Below are 23,221 nucleotides of genomic sequence, written 5' to 3' on the forward strand. Positions count from 1 at the left end.
TTAAGTTATTTCTATTTTAAATTTGATTCATGTTGTATTAAAAATGCGATAAAAACATTAAATCGTTCGCGAAGGTATATGTGGACAACCACCAAGGTGATGTCCCATTTGGGTCGTGTTTGTTGTGGTCCCCTTTACTTAATCTTTTTATACTTGCAACTAAATAATTTTACACGTCCGACTTTAGTCGGGTTGTTATTGATTTAATAAGACTTGCCACAATATTCTATTTCCTTTCGAGTTTGTATAGTTCATCAATCTCCTTAATACTAATGATTTGTTTTGATCGTTAATATTATTTCGAAACACAAATATTAATTTTTTAAATTTAAATAGTATAATACTAAAAAAATTCTTGTAATATTGGTTAAGACCAATCTATTCATATTTATTGACTTCTTGTAAATATTTAAACCTATTTATAAAATAAAAAAAATTATTAAATTATAAATTAAAACTATTTTCTAAAAATATTTATTAAATTATAGATTATTTATGAAATATTTATCAATAATTATAATATTTAATATTTTTAAATTATAAAAACTAATTTTTGTAATTTAATTGGAAAAGAAAAAAAAACGAAATAAGAAGTTGGAAAATGAGAATAGAATAGGATGGTTGACCGACAGGTGGCAGTTGAGGAAAAAGAAAAAAAGGTTTTAAACAAAACCAAATACGGATAGAAGCGGTGTCCGGTAACTACAAATCCTCCTGTTACAAGACAGTTTTTTCTTCACCTCTTTGTGCGTCTCTCGAAATTCTCTTTTTTTTTTTTCCCTTAATTATAAACTTTTTTAAAGTATTTTTTCAAATATATTTTTTAAAAATATTGAACTTTAATTTTATTCTGCTGTTAATAATTAAATAATATTGGACATATTTTGAAGTCAAATAAATAATTTCAAAATTAGGAACACGAACATGTAAATGTGTGTTTAGAAATAAAATTTAATAAAAATTTGTATTTCATGTATTTAATATTATTAAATATATATTTTTTAATATTATTGAAAGTTTTGTTTATGATGCGTAAAAAAAGAATGTCTTGTAATCAAATAACTGTCCGAGAGTGTTGTATGAAAAATGTTATCAGAATTTCATTATAACTATTAAATCAAATTATTAAAATAAATTTAATCATTTATTATTTATTTATTTATAAATATGTTCATTATTATATAACCAATCATCAAGTATAAACATAAACAACTCACCTTCCAAAACAATTAACTATTTATGATATTTATTTTTTAATAATAGTTGATAATAACTTTTTTGAATTTTCTTTTTTATAAAAATTAAAATTATTATTGCTACTTTTAAATTTTCCGTTAAGAATTATTTTAAAATATATTATATGTTATTAGAATTTATGTAATTTTTTGAAGCTATAAAATTGGATAATTGAAATAAATAACAGAATCGGAATATGTTATGTGTAACCGACTTTAATAAAATGAAAAAGAAAAAGAAATATTATTTTTATTATTTGAAAAAAAAAAATGATTTAGGATAAGATCTCCCAACTGAAAATGGTAAACAGGCTGGCATTGGTTCATAGTCAAAAACTATGACTCGGAAATCATAGCCAACCGCTCATATCTTTATCCCTTTTATATTTATATTTTTATTTTTATTTTTATTTTATTTTCATTATTTATTTTTTTAATCCATAATTTCTTCCCTCCCTTTACTTCAACAACACTGCACTCTCCCTTTTTTTTATTTAATATATATATATATATGTATATATTTTACCATCTTCCAAACAGTTACTATACCTCTTTCTCCCACTCTCTTGTCCACCAGCGTGCTCCACACGCGTCTCCCATGCTCATTTATCATAATTATATTAAAAGTTTAATAATTTTTTTTTATTCCCAGTTGGTTTTTATAATTTAGTTATTATATTAATGTAAAAAAGGAAGAACACGCGCTAGAGTAGGCGCGTGGAAGAAATAAGGGATGGAGGAAGGACCAGAGAAGGAATAGATAGATTTCGAAATGGAGAGAGTAGACTTGTGTAAATCAGAGCAGTTAAGATGTGACGCGTGTCTCCTCGCCAGCTGTATCCCAACGCCCCTTTCTAACGGCATTACAGGAACTCCCGGTAACCGATCCCTCACCAACGCCCAACCTTCAACCTCCTCTTCCGGTTACCTTTCCCCTTCCTTTTATATATCCCCCCTCTCCATTGTCCTGGTTTCTCCAGTCCGCCATTAAAATTCCTCCTTAAAAGACCTTCCATGGCTAAACAACTCGACCGGATCAAGGGCCCATGGAGTCCCGAAGAGGACGAAGCGCTTCAGAGATTGGTTCAGAAACACGGCCCTCGCAACTGGTCCTTGATTAGTAAGTCCATTCCTGGCCGTTCTGGCAAGTCCTGCCGCCTCCGATGGTGCAATCAGCTCTCCCCGCAGGTCGAGCACCGACCGTTCACGCTCGAGGAAGACGAGACGATCATTAACGCTCAAGCTCTGTACGGAAATAAGTGGGCGGCCATCGCTAGACTCCTCTCTGGTCGGACCGATAACGCCATTAAAAACCACTGGAACTCGACCTTGAAACGTAAGTGCTCATCCATGGCTGACGAAAGCGGCGGTTGTTACACAAGCTCACCGCCGTTGAAGCGGTCTGTTTCTGCAGGTCACAGTCCGTCTGGATCCGATGTTAGCGATTCTGGATTCTTCCCCGCGGTTTCGTCCCCGCACGTTTACCGACCGGTAGCTAGAACTGGAGGCGTTGTACCTCCAGTCGAAACGGTGTCGTCTTCGAACGATGATCCAGAAACATTATTGTCGTTGTCGCTTCCCGGTGCGGAGTCGTCTGAGAGAGGCATTTGGATGCTGCCGGCAACAGGTGAGAAAGAGGAAAGAAGTAGTAATAGATTGGAATGTTTTAGCCCGGAATTAATGGCGGTGATGCAAGAGATGATTAGAAAGGAGGTGAGAAATTACATGGATGGATTAATGGAACAGAACGTTAGCGGTGGAGTTTGTTTCCAGGAGGCCGCCGCCGCCGGTGGATTTAGAAACGTCGTCGGATTGATCGACTGAGAAAGTTAATTGTAATTAAAGAAAAAGATTAGTAGTAGAGGAGAAGATGGTAATAATGGAGGCAATAATCAGCGTTTTGTTTGTTTATTTTTTTTTTGTTGATGTAGTCTGTGAATCCAAGAAAGGGTGTTTGGATGCCGAGAAAATTTGGGGGATTTTGAAGGATTCCGAGAAAAAGAAGAAGAAGATGATGATGATGGATCGATGACAGAGTTTCAAAAACCATTTGGGATCTGTTTCTGGTTTTTCCCCTTTGAATATCGATGAATTTGGAAACAAAAAATTNCGTAAATTTGAACGATTTGGACTCGAGTTGACCCGAACTGATTGAGAGCTTGGGTGTTTGTGTCACCTTGCATGCCATGACCTTATAATTCAGGATGGAGGCTTGATTCACCCTGACCTAGATCACGTGGGTCCCGATCGAGCATTCCTTGACGTGGTATCACAAAAAGGGCAACCACTCCAAGGTGAGATCCATCATTGTAGAGCTAATGTATACATCATTGTAGAGCTAACGTATACATTGAATTCACCTTCGTATCAAGTCTTTCATTTGTTTTTGAAGTGAAATCTTAAATTGATGGAGAGCTGGACTCTTTCGTAGTCACTAAATGAGTCGAAGCTGCTTACGAGGTTCAGTTATACCATATACTTTTTTATGATAACAAACTTTAAATGATGATTCTAAAAAAATAACTTGCACGGTCTTTCTCTGCAACAACCAAGTCATCGTTGCATACATGACTGATTTAAATAAAATAAAAATAGTCGTGATCTATAAAATAAAAATAGTCAGTTGTCAAACATACATGAATAAGAGTTGTCAAACATACATGAACGCGACTACCCTGATTCTGGTTCCATGACCTTCATTGTGATGCCAGTTGGTTCCATGACCTTCATTGTGATGCCAGTTGGTTCTATGACCTTCATTGTGATGCTAGTATTTTAAGAAATATTTAATCTCACTGTTGGGGTAGAAAATGCAAACACACTACAATATGGGAGACCTATCCTTTTGTAAAACATAATTATGACTTTAGGTTGCTTTTCAGTCCGGATAGGGTTGGATGTGCAATACTTCTCATGTGCATATGAACCCATTTGACGGGCTTGTATACGTACGCCTGGGTCTGGCTCGTCGATCTAGCTCATGCTCATGCTACAAGACATGGACCCAATATGGATGAACCTGTCCTTTTTAAAACATCATGGTATGGCCTTAGGTTGTTTTTTTAGTCGGGACAAGGTTGGATGTATAGTACTTCTCTACGCATGCACACATGGACTTACTAGGCAGGACCGCAAGGCAAGCTTGTATACGTACCCCTGGGTCTGGCTCGTCGAGCTAGCACATGCATATGCTACAAAGAAATGGACCCAATATGGATGGACCTAACCTTTTATAAAACATCATGGTATGACTTTAGGTTGCTTTTTAGTTCCATCCAACCCTAAACTTTAGGTTGCTTTTTAGTTCGAACAAGATTGGATTTGTAGTACTTCGCTATGCATGCATACTTGGACTCACCAGGCAGGACTGTATACGTATTCTTGGGCCTAGCTCGTCGAACCGCCAGGCAGGATTGTATACGTATTCTTAGGCCTAGCTCGTCGGACTAGCGCATGCTCATGCTACAGGACATGGACCCAATATGGATGGACCTATCTTTTTATAAAACATCATGGTATGGCCTTAGGTTGCTTTTCAGTTCGAACATAGTTGAATGTGTAATACTTCTCTACGCATGCGCATATGGACCCATCAGGCAGGACTGCTAGGTGGACTTGTATATGTACCCTTGGGCCTAGCTCGTCAGGCTACCACATGCTCATGCTACAAGACATCACGGAGGGAAAACACTCACATAATATCATGGCGAACATAAATATCATAAGGTACGCGTCCGTACTAATCGTAACGAGGAAGTAGCCTAATGCATGTGACACACAAAAATACATGAGGTCTCCATAGCTTAAAATCATGGCATAAGTTTATGATCAAGTCAAACCTCCGTGCATTAGTAACATAACGAGCTTATGAATCATTTATATACAATTTCTGTCAAACTTTCATACTTAACATNATGACACACAAAAATACATGAGGTCTCCATAGCTTAAAATCATGGCATAAGTTTATGATACAAGTCAAACCTCCGTGCATTAGTAACATAACGAGCTTATAAATCATTTATATACAATTTCTGTCAAACTTTCATACTTAACATAGCTTATATAGCATAGTATATGGAAGTTTATGCATCATAAGTTATCAATATCATAAACATGACATAATTACATTATAGCATAACTTATAAACATGACATGACACGTGTAGGGGCATGAGACGTGTGTCATCATATATCATACAATTTGTTCAACCATGCCAACAATAGAGTCACTTATTTGGTTGGCCTAAGTCGATATTACTAAATGTTATGAGTTGATGTGCATTTGATTCTACTCGTCGAGGTCTAGTTCTGAAGCAGAAAAAAAAAAAAACNGCAGGGGCATGAGATGTGTGTCATCATTTGTTCAACCATGCCAACAATAGAGTCACTTATCTGGTTGGCCTAAGTCGATATTACTAAATGTTATGAGTTGATGTGCATTTAATTCTACTCGTCGAGGTCTAGTTCTGAAGCAGAAAAAAAAAAACTTACTCTTCAACATATATCTATAGTTTTTGTTTGCGAGACTTCCTCTCTCAAATTATTTTCATATATTTCCCTTTTTCCCATCTTTCAATCTTCACTCTCCATCATTTTTAATACTCCATGTTAACCATTCTTTAAAACTTCACTTTTACTAAGTTTATAGAATTATTTTTGTTAATTTTTTTTTTTTTTTTTTTAACAAGCCCATCGCTAAATCCTACATTGATTGAACAGATGAACGAGTGTCGGCGAAGATGTCGGGTCCCGAATGAGGATGAATTGTGAGATCTTACATCGATTGGAAAGAGAAAACGAGTGTCAGCAAGAACGCTAAGCTCGAAAGAAGGTGGATTGAGAGATCCCACGTCGATTAGAGAGAAAAATAAATCATTCTTGATAAGAGTGTGAAAACCTCTCGCTAACAAACACTTTTTTAAAATGTTGAGAGAAACACTGAAAGATAAAACCCTAAAAAAGACAATATTTAGTAGCGTTGGACTTGTAATAATTTCGACGACCATGTCGATATGTAACGTAGAATAAGAAATGATATGAACAGCTACATCACTATGCCACAACAACAACATCAAACCACCATTATTTCCCATGCTCCGAACACTCCAAAGGCCCATCCATCCCAACGCCGAATTGGGAGATAGGAAGCCACTCTAGGCTGCTATATACTGGGCCAACACTGAGGCCCTGGAAGCCATCGTTACCTTCTCCCCAACCAACGTGGGTCTCTTATTATGCATCATATTCCGCTGCCAATTCCTTGCATAATTCACCAAAAAAGGTATTGGACCCAAAAACTTGTCAAATAAGGTCAAATTTCAACAAAATGTAAATGCCTTTTTGACATGAAAAAGAAGTAAAAGCAATGCCAAAAAGAAAGTAGCATTCATTGAATATAAAAAATTTAAAGCAAAAGGGATTAGATAGTGGAAAAGCTTACAACAAACCCTTTATATTTATTCATGAAAATAACAATAATTCTTTTTTAAGGCACCAAATAATTTCTTATGCGTCAAGAATTAAGATTCCCTTGCACTATAATAAACTTTAAAATCCCAATTATTTAATTTTCCCTTTTTGTTCTTGAGAAAACTATTTCTTTTTATTGGAATAAAATTTAATGAGAATTCTTTAAAACTTATATTCATAATTATAATTATTAAAAGGTGAATTATTAAATTGATTTTGAAGAAAATGATAGAGCATGAAATGGAATGTTACCAAATGTCCCTCTCAATCAAGTTTCCCTCTCAATCAAGTTCATTCCATTTCAATTTATTTAAATTATCATATGTAGGTAAGCATGGTTCGGTGTTCCTACTCACATTGACCCTAATTCTCAAGAAGTTTGGCCAATAACGAGCCAAGAAATATTGAATGATGATGTAGGTGGAGGTTTTCGAGAAATACAAATAACCGCTACTTTTTTTTTTTTACAAGTATGGCGAGCATTTAGAATAGCTAGTGACTTAAAACTCTATTATACCGACATTTGGTAATTTCTTATTCGACAAGAATAAAGATTTAAATTAAGCAGTTAATCTCATACATATTGCATGGTATCATAAATAGTTACTTCGGGTTTATCAATTCATCAAGAGAGATTATAAATAAATACAGATTTTTGGTCTCATCGATAATATATTTATATTCTATGACAAGATTATATATATATACATACTAAAATTTTATTAGTCATGATTGGGTGACCTATTCTAAAAAAAGTGAGAAAATATAATATAGTGAGGCAGGTGGAGGACATAGTAGGGAAGGGTGGCGTACAAAATAGAGGAGAAAGAGCCAAAGCATTACAAAACAAAGGGCAACACGACGCTAAACTTAGGGCATCCCACCCCTTCCAAGTAATTCAATTTGGCTTTGTTCTTCCCAACTTTCAAACCTAAGAAATTATTATTTTATATATATATATATATACATATAGATATAGATATAGATATAGATAGATAGATAGGTACATATCTTCAACTTCACTCGGATTCACCTAAGGCACACTATTTTTTGATTCGTAGTTTATGACAATTTAAAGTTAGAACTGGGTTCTTATGTAACGACTTGAAATTTTCTACTTAATTCAAGGTTACTGCTGTATGCATATCATGAACATTGAATGCGGAAATACTTCATTTAAACTTTCATAAAATATAATTTTCATCTTAAAACACACCCGAAAGGGAAAACACGTAAGGGAAGCCGAAAGAGGACAATATTTGCTAGTGTTGGACATGAGTCATTACAAATGGTATTAGAGCTAGACGTCGGGTGATGTGCCAACGAGGAGGTTAATGAAGTGCTAGAAGGTGGACTTTGGTGGGGTCCCATATCGATTGAGGAGGAAAACAAAACACCCTTTATAAGTTGTGGAACCCTCTCCCCATCGGGCGCGTTTTAAAAACCTTGAGGAAAAGTCCAAAAAGAAAAGTTTAAAGAGGACAATATCTGCTAGCAGTGGACTTTGGCCGTTACATCTTATCTCATGTGATGAGTGAGCCTTTACCGAATGCTTGACTACTTATGGTAAACGCTCGACTAGTACTATCATAGTCGTAAACGCTCAATTAGTTACGATATTCTTTGCCTTGAATTCTAAAAATGATAACCAACAATTATTGGAGTAAGTAGGTTGTGTCGGTCACATATTATAAAGTCAAATAGTTGTCGAATTGGAGCTTCTCTTAGAACCCGACACGACAAATAAGAAAAGAAAAATGGAGATAAAAAAGAGGGCAAAAAAGTCAATACACTTGTCCCACACACCAAGCAAAGGCATAGGAGTGTATTCAAACACAATCACTCACAAGCTCTCCCATAGTCATTTCATTATAATTTTGTTTACTAATTTGCATATCTTATAATGTTCAACATATTTGTTGTAGAGATTCAACAACATCTTAATGCCTAACCTTAATCACTCAAATTAAAGTGGAATCTAATTATCCATTCATTCTTAATAGTACAAAATTTCATGAAAATCATGTTTTTGTTTATTAATGTTTTAAGCTTATAAAGTCAAAAAGGCAAAATATTGGAGCATCCTTCTCGAATCATATTTGATTGAATAGCTAGATCTAGGCGCGTTTAAATGACTCGATAATTCAAACAATTTGAACTATTCAATTCAAATCGTAAAGGTTAGGTTAAAGTTTTTTTTTTTTTTTTTTTTTTCGTTCAGTTTGGGTTAGGTTGGATTGTTGTGGAATGAAAAAATGTCGTTCGGTTTATGAGTTGGAATTTTTTTGGTTGGTTCATCGCGTTCAATCTGAAACCATGGGTTGCACCAAAAAAAAAAAAAAAAAAAAAAAAAAAAAAAAAAANCAACTACTTCTAGGATTGTTAGAAAAATTAAGTGTGACACTCTGAGTAAAGAAATAGTACATGGATGAACCGAGACTATCCAAATAAGAGAGATTCTGAGGGTATGATAGCTAAAAAAATATTTAAAAGAATTGAAAGTCACTACATATACTTATAACTAAGCGTACTTTTACTTTGAGTACTTTTATGTTGAGTGACCTCCTAAGAATTTTATTGAGATACACGTGAATGAGGACATAGCATGCTGGAACGACCATTTTGTAAAGGATACAGGTGAACGTCAGATAGCCAATTCGACCAATCCAAAGTCCAATCCAACACGTGTATACTCCAGTTCGAACAAATTAATTTTATTTAATAGGTTAAAATTACTAATTATAAAATTAAGAATTTATAATAAATTTTTAAGATGATTAAAAGAAGAATTTGAAAGATTTTATGAGTTAAGATTATATTCCATGACCATTTAATATAATATTGAAAGTTAATCTTGTTTAAGAAAAGCAAACTTATATTTTAATTGAAAGATTCTTTTAGAATAAAAAAGAATGTAAGAATGACTTTTCTTCTTAATTTAAAATGAGTAAATAAAAAAATATTTATTAAGGATTTGGTTATTTTCCCTACCATGCCTCTCCCTATAACCCTAAGTAGTTGACTTATCATTATATATTACCATCCAAAACTATACTTTAAAAACTAACCATTTAAAAAAAAAAAAATGAAACACGTTTTATAAGGGTGTGGAAACCTTTCCCTAACAGACGCGTTTTAAAAGCCGTGAGGGGAAGCACGAAAGAGAAATCTCAAAGAGAACAATATCTGTTAGTGATGTGTTTGGATCGTTACAAATGATACTAGAGTCAGACACCGGACGATATGCCAGAAAGGACGCTAGGTCTCTTTAAAGGCCTTAGCTTTTCTTTTTGGTGCTTTTGTGATTCACTAATTTTATTTATTTTAAGTACACCTCAACCCACTTTCTCATTTATTCTACATTATCTCAAGAGGAAGCTTACAAATAACCCATTAATTTTGTCGCTAGCACATGCATGACATAACTTTGTATATATAGGTGGCCTCCAGTCTGAACAAATTAGATGTGTAATACTTCTCTATACACAACCCACGTATGCGAGCGTGAACGCCCACTAGGCAAGCTCGCACACCCCTTAGGCCTGCATGGTCGGGCTAGTTGGCTGTAGTCGAACATCCAGATATACAACAAACCCTCGTATATCATGCAAGGCATGATGATGATCATCATCATAGTGTATGCGTTCGTACTCATAAAAAAAAGGAAGTATCACGACGTAAATGAGCATATAATGTGCACGAGGTCTCTGTACTTTTCATCTTAAATCATTCATGCGATATAACCCCACACATTCTTCCCATATTACCCTAGATAACATGCATGCATAAACTTTCGTACATTCATCATTTATAGCATTACTTAGGAGTTGTATATCAGAAAACGAATTATTATCATAATGCAACATGACATCTCATACATGTATATCATCGTAATATGATAACCTAAACCTAATTTTGCATAAAATAATTTAAACTGGACTCCAATTAATTTAAACAAGCTAAAACAAATTTTGCATAAAGTAATTTATACTTTGACTCCAAAAATTTAAACAAGGTACGTACTAACCTTAAATGCTTCAAAATAGTTGAAACTAGAAAGGGTCCAAACATATCAGACTCAAGTCGGATCAACCAAAATTTTGGTCTTGAGCAGTAAAAAAAATATATTCTAATTCGAACCGTTCAAGTGGGATAAAAGAAAGGCCAAGGGACCTCTACTTTACGTGCTTTTTTTTTTTTGGGTCATTACACAATTTTTTTTATCCCGAGCTTATTAAACAAAGAATTAAAAATTTAATGAATTGAATGTAAATTAATAATAATGTCAAAAGTATATTCTATTTTCCCCAAGTTCAAAGTAACAGCATGGACATTATTGTTGCTTAAGCCATGACTTAAGCATTAAGTAAGGTTAATTATATTAAATTGATGACTTTATGTATCAATTATTCATACTAATGAGTCTATCAAGCAATAACTTTTTTTTCTATTAAAACTTGAACTACTTTTAACCTTATTATTAAAAGTAAAAAGAAAAAAGGGGAAAAAAAAAGGTAAAAAAGAAGAAACATTTCAATATGCCTCCAACCCATCTCTTCTAGCTGTTTGAAGCTTTTTTATTATTAGAAAAGATGATAAAAAGATGCTTTTTTTAAACTCTTTTTCTCTTCTTTTAATGTAGAAAGAAAGGATATTTAGGATATTCATAAAGGAATGGGGACATCCATTTTATATATAATTTTGTATCGGACGATGATCGGGGTACTCCTTAGAAAACATTTAGAACAAAAAAGATAAGCATAAAGCCAATCTCGAGCTCTAATAACGTGATAACCACAAAAAAAAGATTATGTAACGATCCAAGCCCACCGCTAGCAGATATTGTCCCTTTTGAGTTTTCCCTCAAGGTTTTAAAACGCGTCTACTAGGAGAAGGTTTCCACACCCTTATAAATGGTGTTTTGTTCTCCTCCCCAACCAATGTGGAACATCAGAATGGCTTGGGCTTGGGCTTGGGCTTGAGCTGCTACAAATGGTATTAGAACCAGACACCAGATGATGTGTCAGCCTTCTCGTGGCTCCACGAAGGGGGTAGACACGAGGCGGTGTGCCAGTAAGGATGTTGGGCCTTGAAAGGGAGTGGATTTGGTGGCAGTCCCACATCGATTGGAGAAAGAAACGAATGTCTGCTAGGACACTGGGCCCCGAAGGAGGGTAGATTGTGATGTTCCACGTTGGTTGGGGGGAAGAACAAAACATCATTTATAAGAGTGTAGAAACCTTCCCCTATTAGACACGTTTTAAAGCCTTTAGGGGAAGCCCGAAAGGGAAAGCCCATGGCAACACTAAATGTCCTCCACATCGTGCCTGGCACACCCTTAAATTTACCTTAAAAGTGTGAGCATTGAAATATTGTGTAAGTAAGCCCCGACAAAGTTAGATATGCATATTCACAAAGTAAGATTAACTTGTGATCTACCCTTGATTTGGATCATTTAGCTTGACCATAACTGACACATAGAGATCGTAGCCATCTAGATCGTAAATTCTTTCTAATACTACTTTTAGCTTGAAGTCATTTGTCGTTCCCTAACCAAAACATCTTAATTGAACCTTTCAAACTTAAATAAGGGTATTAAGATATACTCACCTTGCAAATCGAACCAAGAAAAATGGTCGAACTAAACTGATCCAATTAAGTCAAATCAAAACAATCTGACTGAACAGAACCACAAGACAACATAACCAAATTTTGGTGTGTCAACCTATGATAATGCATGATTCCTCTAGCGGTTATGCACACATCCTTCCTCGACAAACCGCAACAATCTAAATCTAAAATGACAACCACGAAAATAACGTGTAACACTCTGTGGCACAACTACCCTAGAGATCTCCTAGCGAGAGGCATCGACACTACGAAAAATACTCAAGAGTACAAATTGAAACGAATTTGTGAGAAAAATAATTATAGACACCAATCTACAACATAGTAACTGAAATCAAGGAATAAGAGTGATAGATGACGAACAAGACGAAGATCAAACGACAATGAACGTGAGCAATCACACAAAGAACTAAGAAGATGAATGGTTAGTGAGATGAAGTCGGAACCAGAATTAGATGCACGAGCTTAATCTAAAACATGATCGAGCGCTCACCATGAAGAGTTGATAGCATCATATTTATACAACTGTGGCACTCATGCTGTATAGCCACTTCTAGGCTAAACCACACGACGGCAAGCTCTCCCATCAAATCCGATTATTACTAAACAATTATATTACTTGCTTGTAAGAATCTTATGGAATAATTTATCATATAACCAAATTGGATCCGGAATTAGTGGAATAGAGGCCAAATCCACTGGGTGTGGTTTGGAGTTTAGTGAAAAGGAGAAAACAAACCCAATGCCCTTCCTCTGTTTGGGGTATCAAATCCATGCACTGAAATTCATATTGGTTGTCCCATTCCCTTCGCTACCGTCCATAGCCGTCGCCTTCCTCCTGCTCTCTGCCACTGCACCTGATGTGCTTTATCATCTTTCTTTTCAAGTCCCCTTGATCGTCATTCCGAATAGACTCGAGTGGATATAAGCTGACGATTGTCGTGTTTGTAACGATAATGTTTTTTTAAGCTCATATTTAGTACAACATTTGTGTTATCCCACGTTAATTGGAGAGGAGAACCAAACACCTTCAATAAGAGTGTGAAAACCTTTCTGTAACATACGTGTTTTAAAGTTTGGGAAGCTAACATCTAAAGAGGACAATATCTGCTAGCAGTGGGCTTGAGCCATTACAAATGGTATCAGAGCCAAGTTACGGGGTGATGTGCCAGTAAGGACTCTGGGCCCTAAAAGGCAATGGATTTGGTGGAGGTCCCACATCGACCGGAGAAAGTAACGAGTGCCAGCGAGGACGCTGGGCCCTGAAGTGATGTGGATTGTGATATCCCACATTGGTTGAGGAGGAAAATGAAACACCCTTTATAAGTAAAGGTGTGAAAACCCTCCCTTAACAGACACGTTTTAAAGCCTCAAGAAGATGCTCGAAAAGGAAAATCCAAGGAAGACAATATCATTTTTTAGATTTAGTCGGTCTTGACATAGTAGGTGTTAAATGAAATGACTTAATCGATAATTTTGAAGACGTTTGACTAAACTGAGATTAACCTAAAAAATTAAGGATCACGTGATAGGGAATGAATATACAAGATGTCGAAGAATATAAAAATATATATATTTAAAACCTAATTTCATAGATCCAAAGCATACCTACTAAATTATTTAATTTTCTTTTTATAACTTAAAGTTTGGGTTAACAAATATTGAAGTTTGAAATGGACCCTAAAGTCAAAATAGTAAATGGAGTACTTTATTATTTAAATGTACTATGAAATTACATTCTTAACCCTTTTGGGATGATAATTTTGGATTTAAAATTGATTTGATCAATCATTATTGGCCCATCAATTCAATAATATGTTCTAATATGAAACCAATTATTGTTAAATCATAATTAATGCAAGTTATTTAGAGGATTATAATAACTTGAAATTTTGATTTATTGAATTAAATGATAATAATAATAAATATGACAAAGATATTATTGAAATAAATTAGTAATTACTACAAAATAAATGTATATCATATGAATGGTTTTTTAAATCACATGTAATGTTTCTCACTCTTTTTATTTTCTACTTTATTTATTATTTATTTGCTTGAGGACAATAATGAAAAATTATGATCATTTCATGAAATTCTTTAAAATTAAATATTTTTATAAGATATTCTTATTTTTAATTTTTAATTGATTTTGACTGATCCAACTCGAATCATAAGGTTTGAGTTGGGTTTTTTTTTTTTTGAATGGATCTGACTCTGTTTGGTTCACGGTTTAGGGTTTTCATTAGTTTTAGGGTTTTTTTTTTTTTTTTTAAAAAAAATGAAAGAAATTTAGTATTATATTTGGTAAAATAAAATATTAATTTTTTTTAAAGAGTATTATTGAAACTTTTGAAAATTGATAGTCTCTTTTTGCTTACAACTAGTTATTCTACCGGACCAAGTTCTTTTAATTGATTAATCTCCATGGTATCCTACTTGAACTCCTAACAAAAACCACGTTACCAACGGGTACGAGGATTCAAAAGATGGGGATGAATTCAATTCAACCTAACTAACTTAGTACCATTATTTGATGAGTTGGGTTAATGGTAATTAATGTTCCAAACTTGAGGGATGGTAGAATTTAATTTGTGGGTAAAAAACAGGTCCTCTGCAACCTGTTTGGAGTTTATCATATGTCACATAGCCAAAAGATGCGTATTCTTCTCCTCATATGTTTCTTGAATCTGAGTAACGATGATGAATTAGGTATATAATTTTGATATAAATTATTGAAATGGGAGCAGATAACGTGCCTTATGAATCATTGTGAAGCATAGAATTTATAGCTTTCTGCAGAGATCCAGTAAGCGCATATCGGTCACCTACTTCCCTTTCTTTTCTCTTAATATTCTTACTTCACATGCCCTTTCTCTCTCTACCTTTCTCTCTCCTATGTTCCAGTTTCAGAGATGTCGGATTTCTTTTCTAGTGTTTAATCATGAGCTGCCATTGGAGCTGCAGAGTTCTTGCTCTGCTTCTTCTTCTTCTTCTTCTTCAATGTTGTTGTGATGGCTTGAATTCTGATGGAGTTTTCTTGCTTTCCTTTAAGTATGGCGTTTTGGACGACCCTCTTTTTGTGCTTCAGAACTGGAATTACTCCGATGACACGCCGTGTTCATGGCGGGGTGTCACCTGCGGCGGTGATGGTGCTACGGTTACAGCTTTATCGCTACCCAATTCTCTGCTTATGGGCTCTGTTTCATCTGATCTGGGTTTGATTCAAAGCCTTCAATTTGTTGATCTTTCGAACAATTCCTTTAATGGGTCTCTTCCTTTGTCTCTGTTCAACAATTCCATGCTTCGGTTTCTTGATTTGTCGGAGAATTTGATTTCCGATGAGGTTCCGGCGGCGGTGAGTCGACTTGGGAATCTGCAAGTTCTTAACCTCTCCGGCAATGCTCTGTTCGGGGAGTTTCCGAGTGATCTTGCGAATTTGGGTAATCTCACGGTTATATCTCTTAAGAACAATTACATTTCCGGGGAACTTCCTGGTCGGTTCGGAACGGTTGAGGTTTTAGATCTGTCTACTAATTTGATTAATGGGTCTTTGCCGTTCGATTTTGGTGGCGACAGTTTACGTTACTTCAACATCTCGTATAATAGACTTTCCGGCGAAATCCCGCCGGATTTCGCCCACAAAATCCCAGCCAACGCCACGATTGATCTCTCATTCAATAATTTCACCGGTGAAGTCCCTGTTTCCGACGTGTTCATGAACCAAGAAGCAAACTCCTTTGCCGGAAACCGCCAACTCTGCGGCGAGATAACGAAAACTGCATGCCCAATTCCTTCGTCGCCGGCGTCTCTCCCACCGGCAATCGCCGCCATGCCAATCGACCCAAGTACGCCAGAAACCACCTCGCCGGAAAAAGAGAGCGGAACAGGGCTAAAATCCTCAACTATAGTCGCGATTGTACTCGGCGACGTCGTCGGATTCGCAATTCTGTGCCTCCTCTTCTTCTACGTCTACCACTTGAAGAAAAAAAACAAAACCGACGAAACCCATTTGAAAAACGAATCCAATTTGGCCAAAGACAGCTGGTCCACATCTTCATCGGAATCCAGAGGATTTTCACGATGGTCCTGCCTGAGAAAAAAAGAGTATCCAGAAGAGGGAAATTCCGAGCAGGTTAGTATCGGTTCCATCTCCGGCCGCCGCGACACAACGGAGGAGGGCGGAGAAGGGAACAAAAGGGGAACTTTAGTGACAGTAGACGGCGGAGAGAAAGAGCTGGAACTTGAGACGCTATTGAAAGCGTCGGCGTACATCCTCGGCGCTACCGGATCGAGCATAACGTACAAGGCAGTGCTGGAAGACGGCACTGCATTTGCAGTGCGGAGAATCGGCGACGGCGGAGTTGAAAAGTATAAGGATTTCGAGAATCAAATTCGAGTTGTAGCCAAATTGGTTCATCCAAATTTGGTTCGTGTTCGTGGGTTCTATTGGGGCGTCGATGAGAAGCTCATCATTTATGAGTTCGTTCCCAATGGTAGCCTTGCCAATGCTCGTCACAGTAAGTTTATTTCTCTCTATTACTTAGTTTCATTATCCATTTTGAGCATAATCTCTAGAGGTTTTGTCTAGTAACAATGAAGATGTATTCTTTATAAACTCATGATCATTCCTTAAATTAGCCAATCCTAACTAGACCTAGACCAGACGATCCCGAGTTTCTTAGCGTGTACCCATTAATTTTTTATGGTCATTTGCATTTAGCATTCAGCATTGATAGCAGTGAAGAGCATTGAATTAGAACACGTAAAATGATGTTCATTCTTTTCCTTTTAATTTTGCTCTAGGGAAAGTGGGCTCTTCACCTTGTCATCTTCCATGGGAGGCCCGATTGAGAATAGCAAAAGGAGTAGCCCGTGGCCTTTCTTATCTCCATGACAAGAAGCACGTCCATGCCAACTTAAGACCTACCAACATTCTTTTGGGCTACGATATGGAGCCCAAGATAGGCGACTTGGGTCTCGACAAGGTCTTATTCGGCGATTCGACTTACAAAACGGGTAGCTCCACTCGAAACTTCGGGAGTAAGAGGTCAACTGCATCTCGTGATAGCTTCCAAGACTTCGTTACTGGACCTAGCCCTGGACCAAGTCCAAGTCCTAGCTGGATCAGTGGAGTGTCACCATACTTAGCACCAGAATCGCTTCGGAGCTTGAAGCCTACTCCAAAGTGGGATGTGTACTCTTTTGGAGTGATACTACTGGAGCTACTAACTGGAAAGATCATTGTGTTGGATGAGTTGGGTCAAGGGCTTGAGCTTGCAGTCCACGATAAAAGTCGAGCTTTAAGAATGGCTGACATGGCGATTCGAGCTGACGTGGAGGGGAGAGAAGATGCATTATTATCATTCTTTAAATTAGGTTATACTTGTGCATCTCCAACCCCACAAAAGAGACCATCCATGAAGGAAGCCTTACAGGTTTTGGATAAATTTCCAACTATATCCACGTCATCACACTATTATGGTCTCTAGACCATAAAAACAAGTGAAAATAATGTTGACTATGTTCCATGTTTATAATTGATGTTTTTTTTATTAGATTAGCGTTTGTTCTATGAACTTATGACCCACTCATTTTTTAGTTAAATCACATTTTTGTTCCTATCCTAGTTTGTCTATCGTCTCCATTTTTTTCTGATGTGACAAATGTGTTCGTTTCAATAATGACATTGTAAAGAAATGAGCTTTGTTTCGATAATTCGAACATTTAATAGATTAAGTTATTTGAAGATATAATACAAATATGATACTGAGGGTCGATATAATAGAAATGTTTTTAAATATTCGTTTTATTTTATTTTATTGTTAATTGGTTTTGAAATTGATCGAAAAGAATTGACAATTTTGAGAAAGAAGATAATAAAATAAGATGGGGAAAGACGAATGGTTTGAGAATTGGGAGATAATAATGGGAATTTCAAGAACATCCAACCACTCTTTACTGTTGGAGATGTAACAAAAGGAATCAATCATTTTAATTTATGTATTAAATTAAGTGATGACATTGGATGATGTTTCAGTTTCTAGCTGTATACAATGTTATTAAAATATAATACCATTTACTTGTGGGAGGTTTCAAAGTTCTATACATGGCACGAGGGTGCACTCATTTTTCTCAATTCCTTTAAATACGTACGTTTATGTCTCGAGTTGAGTTGAGTTTTTAGGTCTAAAATTATCGACCCAATACGAGAACTAGCTCAGCACACAAAAAACGGTAGACACAGGCCAACATGCAACTTGCGTACTTGACCTAAGCTGCTCTAGTCACCCAAGTTCCCTTCTCGTAAAGAGCAAGTGTTGAGCTAGTAACCAAACAACTTTGTGTGTGGCTTAACTTGGCGGCTTATTCGGCTTGGTATAGGACATTTTCTACAGTTTCCTACGTTTTATACCCTTTCGGAGCTGCTTTTCATTTCATTGGAGGCGTTTAACGTAAGTTTAACCCTAAATTGCTCAAATTAAGTTATTTTAAGTTAGAAATTTGAATTAAGGGATACTTTTAACTAAGTATGCTCATGTCGTATCTTGATATGATATCGTGGAAAATATAGGCTAAAGTCAACGATAGAGAGCACCTTAAATCAGCTTTAGGATTATTGAGTGACTTCGTTTCAGGCCAACCAAGTAAGAGACTCTATTAACGGTTCGATTGGAAGAATTGTCTTATATATGATGACATGTGGCCCGTGGCCCGTGCATTTGTCATGTGCTTGAATGTTATATTATGTTACAGTATGTTATGTGATGTTATGCTAGGATAGTTATGTTATACTATAGATGTTAGGCTAGGATATGCTATGTTATACTATGTGATGTTATGTTATGATATGATATGTTATGCTATACAATCATGTTATGTTATGTGGTATTAGGCTATGATATGCCTTGTTATGCAATGTTATGTGGTGTTACACCATGACAAGCATGTTATGTCATGATCATGCCATGATGTATAAAAGTGATATGAAATTTGGACGAGTATGATGCAAAATTGTAACAACTCAAGCCCACCACTAGGAGATATTGTCTGCTTTAGCTCGTTACGTATCACCGTCAACCTCACGGTTTTTAAACGCGTCTACTAGGGAGGGATTTCCACACCCTTATAAGGAACGCTTCGTTCTCCTCTCCAACCAATGTGGGATCTCACAATAAACCTCCATAGAAAATGCCATGGAAGCTAAGCTATGTAATAAGAAATGCACAGGGATTATGTAAGCATGATTCGCACACTTATTATGTTAGAGACGTTAGAGGTTTGTTTTGTATCACTTATTATGCTATGACTATAAGCTATGGGGACCTCATGCATGTTTTATATGACACATGCAATGGGATACTTCTCTACTATGACATGTACATGTACAATATGATAGATGATTTATGACATTATGTTTTCCGTGATATATTGATGGCCCTTTCCCTATGTGATGTTCAGCAAAGAGTCCATTAGCGAGTGTTGGTCTGATAAGCCAGACCTAGGCAGTGTTCAAGCCCGCCTGGTGGACCCAAGCTCGCAAATGTGGGTCATGTGTAGAGAAGTACTACACATCCAATCTTGCCCGGATGGAAAAGCTGCCTAAGGCCGTGATATGCTACGATAAAAGGATAGGTCCCCCCATGTTATATGTGTTTGCATTCCTTGGCCTCAGTAGTGGGATCACTTATTGAGTATTTCTTAAAATACTTAAGTCATGTGCTACTCTTACATTTCAGGTAAAGGTAAGACACCTTCGTATGGATGACGACATCACATTGGAGACCATAGAATTGGTACTAGTGTAGCTGCATTTTTATTTTGCTTATTAGTCTTAGGTTAGTATATGACATTGATTTATTTCCTAGTTTTCGTTAATTTGTTTATTTTTCGTTTCTTAAATGCTGTTGTTTTGATTTAAGGGTTTAGGGTCACGTCATGCATAAGGTAATGACTTTTTTATAGTACAAAAATAGGGTCTTTACACTAGAGGAAATGAAGTTACTACCTATACAAATAAAGTGCCTTTTTTTCGTTAGCTCAATCATAAGAACTTCATAGTTAAGTGTGTTTTGCTTAGAAAAATTCTTTGTTAAGTGACCTCTTGGAAATTAAGATGCATATGAGTGAATTATAAACGAGGAGTAAGTAATATAACCATGTCGCAGGGGAATGTCGGGGCCATCAGGTGTCGAATGTGTCAGTCCATGGAGAATACCTTTTAGAAGTGATAAGTAAGTAACGTAACCATGTCGCAAGGGATGTATGAAAATGTCAGAGACCATCAGGTGTTGATATGTGGGGGCTAATATTAACTTTTGGAAGCGAGGAGTAAGTAACATAATCATGTTGCAGAAAAATGTCTGGACCATCAAGTATCGAATCCAAATTCCGAATACTAATCTAAATCCCAAACATGGGTCGTTATGTTTCTTGTCCAGTTATAGTGCTTTAGAAAGAAGAGAAAAGTTTGCAGAGCCAAGCACTCAATGGCTACATAACGACCTCAATTCCGTAGTTGCACGAAATTGAAATGTTACATAGTTTTGTAGTTGTTAGAGTATGAGTTGTCAAGTAAAAGCAAAAAGCTTTAACTGTCTAATCAGTCTCTCAATCCAATTTTACGTTCTTAAACTTTCAATTTTGCATCAAATAGATCTTTAATCTTTTGTAACTCATCATGGGTTGACTACATAATTATCAAAAAGGTAATATAAACGAGAACATAATTATCAAAAAGGTAATATAAACGAGAAAGAGGGATGGTATAATGAAAAATTTCCTCAAGAACCAAAGATAATAGAGGCGAATGGTTGTTTTTATGATTATTGTTGACATGCACACAAGGTAAGTCCAATTTGATTTAAGATATGGGCCGAAATGTTAACAAAAGTTTTGAAGAAACAAAAACATATGGCTAATATTTCAAAGTGTGGGACCAAATTTAGGATGATGGTATTGAAGATATCACTAGGCCATTCTTGTCGTTCGCCATAATTTATGGGTCACAGAACTTCATTATGTGGTGATTCAAACCAACAAAATAGCCACTGAATTTGACCCAAAAGTTTTAGTCTTTAATCTTAAAATGTTTTGACAGAGATATGGAGAGAGAGAGAGAGAGACAAAATTGCTTCATATTACAAGGAAGGATTGAGCTAATTTCCTTGTCTTTTTGTTTGGAATAGAGAAAATCAAGATGAACATGCAAGCAACCAAGGTATCTCTCGTACTTTTCAAAAATTATCGTGTTTCAATCCTTTTATTCATTGCATGGCTTGGTATTTCAGTTTTTTCGGTTTGAATCTATCACCTTGGACATGTTAAGTATGAGTATAAGTGTTAAGAACGAGAAGCTCTGATATCATGTTAAGAATGAGAAACATAAGTGAGATTGAAAGTTCGATTTTCATAACTTTTAAATAGAATTCAAACTACAAACTAAATCCTAAACATAAAATTCTAGTAACGCTAGCATATATTGTCTTTCTGGGTTTTTCCTCAAGGCTTTAAGAGCCTTTCACACCCATCTTCACCCTCCTTCGAGGCCCAGCGTACTTACTGGCACACCACCTCGTGTCTACCTTCTTCGGAGAACAGCCACCTCACTAGCACCAAATCCACCCCCTTCATAACTCAGTGTCCTACTGGCACACTACCTCGTGTCTACCCCCTTAAGGGGAACAGCCTCCTCGCTGGCACATAGTTCGGTGTCTGGCTATAATACCATTTGTAACGGCCCAAACCCATTGCTAGCAGATATTATATTCTTGGACTTTCCCTTTCGGACTTCCTCTCAAGGCTTTAAAACACGTCTGCTAGGAAAAGGTTTCTACGCTAAAGGTGTTTCGTTCTCCTCTCCAATCACCCATGTGGGATATCACATTAGGGCTATACGAATAATATGTGAAATGGATTTTCAGGAAGTAGAACGTAGAAATGCACAAGGTGAGTTAATGGAGAAAAAAGTAGAGACAGTAGAGTACCGATCGTCAGCAGGGCAAGGGTTAGAAAAGAAGAACGTGCAGGTTGTCCACCAGGTTCATTCTACGCCGCAAAATTTCGCCACTAGCGGCGGCGTTCTGGCTGGAGCCGCCGCAGCGGTCGCAAACACCCTCCAGTCTGCAAAGGAAGCCATCTCTCGCAAATAAAACCCCCACCGCTTGAAGAACATTTCATTTCTATTGCAAATTCTGCTATGTAATCAAATAACAACATATTATAGTTTCTTCTTCGTGGTTTGTGACTATTTTTTATTTTATAATTTATAAAAACAATTGTTTATTAATCTTTTCAAATTTATACATGGGTTCTTTTTAAAAGAACAAAAATATAATAATTTCTTATTGGCTAAAAAAACAAGCTCGATTTAATGTAAATAGCAAATTGGAAGTCGAATTTAAACTAAGCAAGTATGAGTTTGCATCTAAGGTCAAGTGGGTTTGTAATGGTCACCAGAGTCGCATGGACCATAAAGGCCTCCCGAGAAATTAAGACAGGTGAACTAGGTTCAAACTTCCTCCAGAAAAATTCATGGTAACCCATTAGGAGTTGGATACGATGAGCGCTTACAAGTAAGTTGCTTACCGAGTATTTTTGTAGTCACCACTTTCTTCTTTCTTTTTTTAGGTTTTCACAAGTTGTCGATTAAGGTGGGGAGCATTTGAGAGTTANTTTTATAGTCACCACTTTCTCCTTTCTTTTTTTAGGTTTTCACAAGTTGTCGATTAAGGTGGGGAGCATTTGAGAGTTGCGCGATCATAGTGAGAGTTGTCCCGAAGTGTCAATATTTGTGTTTATATTTGGTCATTTAGAATTTTGAGTAAAGTCGAATTAACCAAAATCGAATAAACACAAAATNACGCGATCATAGTGAGAGTTGTTCCG

The 23,221-nt window shown here is 36.1% G+C and overlaps 3 protein-coding genes across 3 annotated transcripts; all 3 read left to right on the top strand.

The window, feature by feature from the left end:
- The first annotated feature begins 2,197 nt into the window (after positions 1-2,197).
- On the top strand, positions 2,198-3,293 carry LOC111796162 (transcription factor MYB44-like). Its single transcript, XM_023678884.1, has one exon. The coding sequence runs from the start codon at positions 2,250-2,252 to the stop codon at positions 3,057-3,059; it is 810 nt and encodes a 269-aa protein (XP_023534652.1). The 5' UTR covers positions 2,198-2,249; the 3' UTR covers positions 3,060-3,293.
- An 11,656-nt stretch (positions 3,294-14,949) lies between these two features.
- LOC111795706 (probable LRR receptor-like serine/threonine-protein kinase At4g37250) lies at positions 14,950-17,963 on the top strand. Its single transcript, XM_023678266.1, has 2 exons — positions 14,950-16,854; positions 17,141-17,963. The coding sequence occupies exons 1-2, from the start codon at positions 15,279-15,281 to the stop codon at positions 17,824-17,826; spliced, it is 2,262 nt and encodes a 753-aa protein (XP_023534034.1). The 5' UTR covers positions 14,950-15,278; the 3' UTR covers positions 17,827-17,963.
- A 3,515-nt stretch (positions 17,964-21,478) lies between these two features.
- Positions 21,479-22,590, top strand: LOC111794336. The gene is made up of 2 exons (XM_023676290.1): positions 21,479-21,554; positions 22,258-22,590. The coding sequence occupies exons 1-2, from the start codon at positions 21,534-21,536 to the stop codon at positions 22,483-22,485; spliced, it is 249 nt and encodes an 82-aa protein (XP_023532058.1). The 5' UTR covers positions 21,479-21,533; the 3' UTR covers positions 22,486-22,590.
- Positions 22,591-23,221: the final 631 nt, after the last annotated feature.

Source organism: Cucurbita pepo, chromosome LG05 (assembly GCF_002806865.2).
Source record: "Cucurbita pepo subsp. pepo cultivar mu-cu-16 chromosome LG05, ASM280686v2, whole genome shotgun sequence".
NCBI classification, from domain to species: Eukaryota; Viridiplantae; Streptophyta; class Magnoliopsida; order Cucurbitales; family Cucurbitaceae; genus Cucurbita; species Cucurbita pepo.